At 40.6% G+C, this 10195-nt stretch overlaps 1 protein-coding gene across 2 annotated transcripts in view; it reads left to right on the top strand.

Moving 5' to 3' along the window:
• Nucleotides 1–9683, top strand: part of hdac11 (histone deacetylase 11) — a 35855-nt gene extending 26172 nt beyond the window's left edge. For both annotated transcript variants that reach the window (XM_017450522.3, XM_053673948.1), the window contains 3 exons: nt 3737–3833; nt 5777–5955; nt 7542–9683. In XM_017450522.3, the coding sequence (XP_017306011.1) occupies nt 3737–3833; nt 5777–5955; nt 7542–7781 (516 nt within the window). In that variant the 3' untranslated portion in view covers nt 7782–9683. The remainder of the gene's footprint in view (nt 1–3736; nt 3834–5776; nt 5956–7541) is intronic.
• Nucleotides 9684–10195: the final 512 nt, after the last annotated feature.

Below are 10195 nucleotides of genomic sequence, written 5' to 3' on the forward strand. Positions count from 1 at the left end.
TCAAATCCGCGCTTTGACTCGGCCATCATCGGCCGTGACCATTATTATGTTGAAAGGTCCACTTTCGGTTCAACTTTAGGACAGACGGCCTCACATTATCTTCAAACTTGCCTGCTACAGGTCTGTAGTGGGGAAAAACACATGTATCTCGGCTACTATATAGAAGGTAAGTACGCGGTTTGGGACGCAGCCCACGGCTTCAAGCAGACTTCTATTTGCACGTACAGCGCGACAAATAATTAACCGCACTTGAAGCTTTCGTAAAAATTTTAAATAGAAACACCCAAAACTGTACACGGTTCCATAACGAAGACCGACTGTATGTCGATACGTGAAACTCTGAAGGGACGTCGGACGGCGTGGCGCGGTGACGTAATGACGTGTGTTCTATAACACGTAGAACCTGAACATGAAAGGAGTATTCTAGAAGCGACTCGTGTAAACAAATTAATCACAATATTGTCTTCCTCAGAGTAAGGTCCATAATTACATCACTGCTGTCCATGTAAACGTAGTCAGTGTTGCATGCTGCGCCTGCGTCAGACTCATGCTGGGTGTGTGGACTGCATTTATCACGAGTTTTACAAACCACTGCACAAAGGGGTCTCACCAGATACTGAAAGCAGAGGTTCACATACATTTTCCTCTCACAGATGTGTAATATTGGATCAGTTTCCTCAATAAACAAATGACCAACTATAATATTTTTGTCTCATTTGTTAAATTGGGTTCTCTTTATTTACTTTTGGGACTTGTGTGAAATTTTTATGTTTTAGGTAATGTTTATGCAGATATATAGAAAATTATAAATTCAAGCACCTGTGTGTGTGTGTGTGTGTGTGTGTGTGTGTGTGTGTGTGTGTGTGTGTGTGTGTGTGTACAATTGTCTTTATTGTTTAGCCTTTTGATCTTTTGTTCAAAAAAATCACAAAAAATACTCTGCTTTCATGGATATCAAACAATTACAAACACAAAACAGGTTTAAAGACAAATCTTTCTTAAATATAGGTGTGCAACAATTTTTTGGCACCTCTATGAATTCATATGAGAAACATATTTGAAGTATATTCCCCATTGATATTTTAAATTTTTTTAGTACATCTGGGTGACTAGTAACAGGAAATTGTTCAACCATGACTTCCTGTTTCACAGAGGTATAAATATGAGGTAACACATAGGCCAAATTCCCTTAGTCATTTCATAACTATGGGGCAGACGAAGGAATGTAGCTGTGATGTGCTGCAAAAGGTTGTTGAGCTTCACACAATGGGACGCGTCTATAAGAAAATACACAAGCATTGAAAACGTCCATTTCCACCATCAGGGCAATAATTACGAAGTTCCAGTCAACTGGAAATGTTATGAATCGACCTGGAATTGGACGTGTGTCTATATCGTCTCAACGCACTATGAAGAGGACAAAAAATTTCCAAGGATCACAGCTGGAGAACTGTAGAAGTTAGTTGCATCTTGGGGTCAGAAAGTCTCCAAAACTACAATCCGAAGTCTCCTACATCACCACAAGTTGTTTGGAAGGGTTTCAGGAAAAAAGCCTCTACTCTCATCCAAAAACAAACTCGAGCGTCTTCAGTGTGCAGACACTACTGGAACTTCAAATGGGATCGGGTTCTATGGTCAGATGAAACCAAAATGGAGCTTTTTGGTAATAAACACAGAGGTGGTTTTGGTGCACACAGAGAGGTAGCCGTATGGAAAAGTCCCTCATGTCCACGGTTAAATCTGGAGGAGGATCTTTAATGTTTTGTAGCTGTTTTTCTACCAGAGGACCTGGACATTTTATTAGGATACGCGGCATCATGGACTCCATCAAATATCAACAGATATTAAATGAAATCCTGACTGCCTCTGCTAGAAAGCTTCAAATGGGCTGTGGTTGGATCTTCCAGCAGGACAATGATCCAAAACATCATCAAAATCAACACAGAAATGGTTTACTGACCACAAAATCAAGGTCCTGCCCTGACTATCCCAGTCCCCTGACCTGAACCCCATAGAAAACCTGTGGGGTGAACTGAAGAGGAGACTCCACCAGCGTGGACCTCGAAATGTGAAGAGATTCTGTATGGAGGAACGCTCTCAGATCCCTCGCCATGTATTCTCCAACCTCATCAGCGTTATAGGAGACGACTCAGAGCTGTTATCTTGGCAAAGGGACGTAGCACAAAGTTGACTAAAAGGGTGCCAATAATTGCTGCACACACACTTAACAAATTTTTTTTTTAAATGAACCTATGTTTTGTCTGCGGTTGTGTGATATCCATGAGAGCAGAGTATTTTTGTGAATTTTTTGACCAAAAGCTCACAGGCCTTCCCTTCTTAGAACAAGAATAGACGAGTTTCAGGAGAGATTTGTTTTTTTCCCCTCACATTTTTAGTCTATAATTGAACACACAAATGCTGATGCTCCAGATACTCAACTAGCCTAAAGAAGGCCACTTTTATTGTTGCTTTTGTCAGCACAGCAGTTTTCAACTATGCTAATATAATTGCAAAAGCGTTTCCTAATGATCAGTTAGCCTTTTACCATGATAAACCTGGATTAGCTCTCACATTGTGCTATTGGAACACAGGTGTCGTGGTTGCTAAAAATAACCTTCTTTACGCCGATGTAGGTATTTCATTAAAAAAATCATCAGTTTCCAGTTGTAATCATTTACAACATTAGCAATATCTAGACTGTATGTTTGATCAGTTTAATGTGTGTTTGGGGGAAAAAAAGGGTGTTTTTTTTTTCAAAACCAAGGGAATTTCTAAGTGACCCCAGACCTTTGGTAGTGTATGTATGCCATGTGGATAAGAGAAGTCAGAGGAAAATGGCCGAATTGGTTTGAGCTGCCAGGAAGGATATAGTAACTCATATACGGTAATCACTCTTTACAGCTGTGATTAGCAGAAATGCATAGCAGCATGCACAAAACATCGAACCATGAGGTGTTGGGCTACAAGATCACTTCAGGTTCCACTCCTGTCAGCCAATACCGGAATCCGAGGCCATCATGGGCACAGGCTCATAAAACCTTACAGTTGAAGATTAGAAAACAATCTCCTGGTCTTTCTCTAATATTCAAACTGTCCAGTTTCCAGGCGCTGGGCTCTCTGATGAACAAGGCATTTCCACCCACAGAACTGTCACCCAAACACTAGGGACTGTTGTGTGTGAAAATCCCAGTAGATCATCAGTTTCTGAAAAACTCCAGAACCCAACTAAAGCCCATCTGGCACCAAAAACTGTGCCGTGGTTAAGGCACAGAGATCACACTTTTCCCCATTCTGATGTTTGATATGAACATTAACTGAAGCTGTTGACCTGTATCTGCATGATTGTATGCATTGTGCTCCTGCCACATGATTGGCTGATTGGACAACTGCATAAATGAGCAGGTGTTCGTATTAAAGTGGACAGTGTCTCTGTGTGTTTAACCATCTGTGTGTATAGCTTTAAAGCAGTAACATGTTTTTTAAAAAAAAAAAAGTATTTAAATGTATTAAAAGTCAAAACTGAGTCTCTCATTTGTTTAAGTATGCATAGCTTTTATTCAGTGCTTTGTCGAAGCAATAAGGTGAAAACCGGTAAAAACTGAAGGGGTGTGAATAATTGTTAGTTTGATCATAATCTCAGTGTTCGATAAGCTGAACTGGATTCACTTTACTTTCTAAGATATCTTTTTTGCATTGTGGACTGTCATGTATTTTGCCCTCTCGTTTCACTCTCCAGGGAAATGGACATGAGAGGGATTTCTTGGATGACAGACGGGTTTATATAATGGACGTCTACAATCGGCATATCTACCCTGGGGATGGATACGCCAAGAGTAAGTGCTCAATGCTTCAATCTTAACATCACATCACACAAAGGGATTATCTGAAGATGGCTGTACTGCTGTGATATGAAAAACTGTCATCCTGTATGAAGACACTTTGAGCGATTCTGCACAGTTACGATCAGCATTTGCATATGCAATTAGTCAGCGAGAGAAACGGGGAACTCCAACCTTACTTTCAGTTATGAAACGGTGCATTTCCTCTCCTGAAGGGGGCAGTGTTTCTCAGTGTTTTTTTTTAATGTTATGTCGCTTTCATTATCTTGCAAAAGTGTTCATATTCTCGTGTGGCAAGATACACACCGATCGGCCATAACATTAAAGTGAATACCGTTGGTTATTGTTTCAATGGCACGTGTCACCTGGTAGGATATATTCACCAGCAAGTGAACAGTCAGTTCTCCAAGTTGACGTGTTGGATGCAGGGAAAATGGGCAAGCGTAAGGATCTGAGCGTCTCTGACAAGGGCCAAATTGTGATGGCTCGACGACTGAGTCCGAGCATCTCCAAAACAGCAGGTCTTGAGGGGTGTTTCCGGTATGCAATGGTTAGTACCTATCAAAAGGGGTCCAAGGCAGGACAAGCGGTGACAGGGTCACAGGCGCCCAACCGATGTGCATGGCTAGCCTTTCTGGTCTGTACTTCAGGACTAGCTCCACTGGCATATATGTACTATGCATTAATTAAACCATTACAAGACGTGATCATTAAGACACATAACAATAGTTAATACCGTTTTTGTGTGCGTCATGATGGTGCACAGTGGCTCCGCTAGCATTGTCACCCCACAACACCCGGTCTGATGGTGAACTCAGAGTTTTGCATGTTCTCCCCAGGTGTTCGTCTGGGCTTATTCCAGGTTATCCGGTTTCCTGCCATGGATTGGTGACTATATATTGCCCATGGGGTGTGTATAATGCCTTGTAATGGACTGGCATGCCAGGTATTCCTGCCTCGTATACAGTGTACCTGTGAAGGGCTCCAGATCCATTTATTAAACTCGGTGGACTTGAGACGTTTTCACCCTAACGTATATGAACTCTACTGTGCGTCACGAATGCAGTGTAGCTCTGTGCTAGCACTGACTGGCAGCATATACATTATTCTATATTCTTCTCCACACACTCACCCTGTCAATTTCAGTGAATGTCGTTTCTTTTTTTTTTTCTTTTCCTTTTCCCCCCAACATTTCCAGTCTTTATTTTCTAAACAAAAGCTCTATTATATGAATATATGAATAAGTTTGTCTGTCAGTCCTACATATTCATTAGAAAGTGCAGTCTGGGTTCCCAAGATAAGGTGTGTTGGCTTAGTTTCTCTTTGTTTTTCCTCACTTCCTTTTCGTGACGTTTTCCTTCTGTGACATTATGCTATGTTTAAATGAAAAGTACCTTGCTTTTCAGAAACACAAAAGAGAGGTTAATGAGGTCTTGAAAGTGTTTAAAAGTGCTTTGTCTCCATGCTATTATACAATGCTTCATTTTGGATGTCCCAGTAATCCAGGTCATCTCGTCTCATTTTATTATTGGCCATGTGTGTAAAAAGTATGAAAACATTAACATGCAGATCCACTTCTTATATGAGAATGACTACTGTTTATTTATTTATTTATTTATTTATTTATTTATTTTTGTGTTTTCATACGAAAATCAGCAATATTTTTATGTTAGGTCAAAGATCAAACAGAGAGGTTATTTCAGAAAGAGTAAGAACATTTATTTAGGGTAGTCGTTTGTACTGTAAGGGTGGCATGAGGGGTGTAGCATGTAGCTTTGTCGCCTCACTGTTCAGCTAAAATTGTTACTGAAGGAGAATGAATTAGTGAATGAGTAAATGAAGCTGAAAACTGAGATGAAAGACTTACTGGACCGTGTGTGTGTGTGTGTGTGTGTGTGTGTGTGTGTGTGTGTGTGTGTGTGTGTGTGTATGTGTAGGGGCCATTAAGAGGAAAGTGGAGCTGGACTGGGGCACAGAAGACACCGAGTATCTCCCGAAGGTGGAGCTCCACTGTGAGGGCACACTGAATGAGATCAGACCTGACATTATTGTGTACAATGCGGGTACTGATATTCTGGATGGTGATCCTCTTGGAGGTCTTGCCATTTCCCCTCAGGTACTCAACCCAGTGATTATAGTCATCTTTATTTCGACTATTTGAGGGGGAAGTCGTTTCACAATAATTTACTTGTATGCCAAGGTGATTTTATTGAACCAGCTCTATTAGGTTTTCTATTTCAAATACGGTTAGATTATGTAACCAGATTTAATATTAGATTCATTTTCCAGGTAAAGTATTGGGTTGGATATAAATATAGAGGCGATATTGAATTGGATTTCTGCACAAGGAGCTGTTTCTTCATTCGGTTCTAACAGACAAAGTTTGAGTGCATGAAGGAAAGTTTTCTCTGTATTTACCAAAAACCACAAAGGGTGGTAAAGGCCAAGCGTGTTGAATCAGGACCTGCACTATTAAGAGTGTCCGTCGTACACGTGTTTCTCTGGCGTAGGATCTTTTTAGTATTAAAAGGTGTACACAGATACCATGATGTGCAAAACCTGTAGTGTTACACTGATGATGATCATTCTATCGGGTAAGTTACTTGAAGACATATCTGTTCCGATACGTTTGCACACCTGTTTGAAAATCGGATGGTCTGATAAAAAATGTGCTACGTTCTATGCTGTTTAACACGTCGGCATATAAATACCAGGAAATAAAAGCTGAAATTGACAACTTTCTCGTCATTTTCATCTTTCGATCTCAAACCCAAATCTCTTCAGGCTACAGCAAAAATTTAATTAATCGGCCTTGGTGTTCCGTTAATTTCGGTGGGGGACTTTATTAGCCCAGGAAGGCTTTTTTTTTTTTTCCCTCTTTAAAAACGTCAGATCAGATCGTTAGGTATTAAATTGTTGTGTAGAACTCTCACTGGTAAATTTCTCTAACTGCTTGTATTTGCCGCTGATGTACTGTTGTAATTGTATTTCATGTTGTTCTAACATTGTACAGTGCATGCAATATTTATTTATTTATTTAGTTTTACAGTGTGGCTTGTATTGGTAATATACGGGGAAATGTTAAAAAGAAATTCTCCTCTGATATAAACTGAGCGTTAACATGTTCATATGAATTATTGCTGCTTTTACCACAGTGCTGTCGAATTCTGTGTTCTGATTGGTCAAAAGAGATTGATTCATTAATCTTCTATAACAGTGCAACTCTGACAGTTGTGCTGGCTGTAATTAAATTCTTTAATTCTAAGGTTTCTATAGTAACAGCTCATTCAAAGTGACTTGTACACCAGACTCTACATATAATCGGGGTTTAAAAAAAACCTGTGTGTTGATACTGTACGTTAGCATGTTGATGTTTTATGGGCATTCATTTAGCAGTTTATGGAAGGAGTCTCCAGTGTGAGCACAGTGTTGGTGAATTGCTGTGATTTAAGAGAAATTGTACACAACAGGATTTGCTGTCATTTGAACTATGAGTGGTAATGGCATCTCACCAATCTATCCTTGATTATTTTCCTGTAACGGCACGTCCTGACGTGTGTTCTTGTCTAGCGTGTCGCATCCTGACACGCTAGACAAGAGCTTTATTATAGTAATGGTACCGAGAGGGTTGTTTTGTTTTGCTGAGGTAGTGTTTACAGTCATCATGGCAGTGAGTGTACTGTGTTCTTCCTCTGCTCTCAGGGCATCGTGAAGAGAGATGAGATCGTGTTTAGGGCAGCACGGAGGAGAGGGATCCCCATTCTCATGGTGACGTCGGGCGGCTACCAGAAGAAGACGGCGCGCATCATTGCCGACTCAATCCTGAACCTGCACAGACAGCATCTGATTGGTGGAGAGGCGTTGGAAGAGGCGGGGCAGTCGATGGTGCCAGTCATGATGAGCAAGTCCGTGTCAGCAGGGGCTGCTTTGAATGCCATCTGATGTTTATATCTAGCTCCTATCGGCCCGTATGTTTAAAGTTAGCAGCACTGTCCTCATGTTTGTTTATTAACAGAACCATTTAATCCTGATAAGGTGTAGGGTTATCCAAGGAACTTTATTCTTCAGTTTTAGTGAGGGGAAAGTTTATATTTTTTAACTGCTTCAGCCTGTGGTACTTTAACAATGAATTAACCCTTTTCGATGAGATTTTCATTCTTTACATTGGTACTTTATGCGATGCTTATTTGCACAATTTTGTTTTAAATGACGTTAACAAAGGCTACAGCAATTCCAAGGGAGGAAGCAGTTTGTAAATTTACCGTACTATAATTTCTTCTGTAACAATACCAAAAATCATTTGGTGCAAAGTACTCCTGTTTAATATAAGAGGCTAGCCTGAATCTTTACCTGTATTGCTCATCATTTTATTCCTTTTCTATGCATTTCTATATGTCTAAACGCCAATACTCCATCCCCCAGGTCTAGCACAATCCAATAACATTTCCCGTAGAGAGTTAATCAGCAAGTTTATTGGCTTGGCTTTGTGGGACTGACCAACTGAATGTGCTATTCTGAAGAGGATTGCTTGCCTCTTACCCAGTTTGACTTTTTCAGCAGACTTCATTTAAAGGTGTTTTTCATCAGCCATAACCCTCTCCGCGCCCCCAGCAAGTCTTTGCAAGATCTTTTTCTTCAAGCTGACTCGGCATAACTTTTATATATACCCAGCACTGAGAGGATATAAATTAGAAATATGTGCAGTCCTCCAAGGTGATGCTCAACCCACCTCAAAAAGTGTATCTTTTCAAGGCCTCTCCTGACCAGAGGTGTCTTCGGAAAAAACCATGGCTATTTTGTTTTTGTCAAAACACTCAGAATGTTGATAAGCTAAGAACAATATAATTAATTTGAATTAACAAGAAAGAGGCCACTAGCAATGACTTATTCTTTTATACACACAGAAATGTTTCATCGTGGTTAATGGCCGTCGAAAACAAGGACGACTTGTAAAGTTTAGCTGTACAGTATGCCGTCTGTTGTGTTTAACGCTTGGCTGCTGGATTGAGATCGGGAATAGCTAGTAATAAGGACAGTATGATGATGGCGTTCTCCATTATTCTATGTTGAAAGGGATGTGTATGAGAGTCCAGGCACAGATCGCAATACTTTAGACTGCCGTGGCTAATTTTATAGATCCTTGAGGAACATTGAGTGTGGGCGCATGCGTTTGAAAGATTCAGTACTTTAAATGTGACTTTTTAGCAGGCATTTTGATATGATCATTCACAATGCACAGTGGTTTAGCGGTTAGCACGTTTGCCTCGCGCTTCCGGGATTGGGGGATCGACCCAACAAACACCCCCCCCCCCCCCACGATCCAGAGTTTGCATGTTCTACCCGTGCTTCAGGGGTTTGCTCGTGGTTCTCCGGTTTCCTCCCCCAGTCCAAAGATATTTTTTGTAGGCTGATTGGCATCTCTAAATCGTCCGTAGTGTGTGATTGGCCCCAGGATGTCCCATGCCTCGTACCCCGAGTCCCCTGGGATAGGCTCCCCGCGACCCTGTGAAGGATAAGTGCTAGAGAAGATGGATGGATGGATGGATGGATGATCATTCTCTTAGCTTTTTTATTGATTTTGGTGTTGTGTACCTTATTAACATGTATATACTTTAAACTGATTCCTGAACTTATACCCCTCTCAGGGGAGCTTAATCTGATGTTTTCGGAGGTCACGTGCTCTTTTACTGTATTGTATATTCACTCACTACATGTTGTGGCAAATAACAAAAGTGCCATAATAATATATGCATTCTTCTTCTTTTTTTTTCGTTCTGTCTGGCATTCAGATTTAAACCACTTCTGTGTGAGAATGGAACAAATAAATCAAATCTAATTACATAATTATGGCTGTGCTTGTGTTAGCTGTTCACATGATTTATGTAGCTCTTTCCCTATTAGCATGCTACCTCCAAAAGTGCCTCTTTATTGTTTGAAAGCCTCTCCACTCCTGGAGAATGTGATTAATGATGATAGCACTTATTTTCTGAGCGTGGTGAGAAAATGAGTGACATTCATCATCATTTCTTTTTCTACAGATTTTGTGTCCTTGGTGCCGATTCTCGGTGAGATTTGGGTGCACATTCTGTCATTCTTCTGTCAGGTGTTCCACCTGGCAGCATACATTAAACTACTGAACTGCTCTGAAGTAGCCTCATGGATGTGCAAACAGCTTACAAAATGGTTCAGATAAGCACACTTTTAGGTGATGTCATGGGTTATCTCAACAAAGGTATCGAAGAAATACCCGAGGCTCTTTACATAACACAGACTGCTAGTCCGAGTTATTCAATTCGATTCAATTCAGTTTTATTCGTGTAGCGCTTTAAACAACGGACATTGTGTCTCAAAGCAGC

This window comes from Ictalurus punctatus, chromosome 21 (assembly GCF_001660625.3).
Source record: "Ictalurus punctatus breed USDA103 chromosome 21, Coco_2.0, whole genome shotgun sequence".
Taxonomy (NCBI): Eukaryota; Metazoa; Chordata; class Actinopteri; order Siluriformes; family Ictaluridae; genus Ictalurus; species Ictalurus punctatus.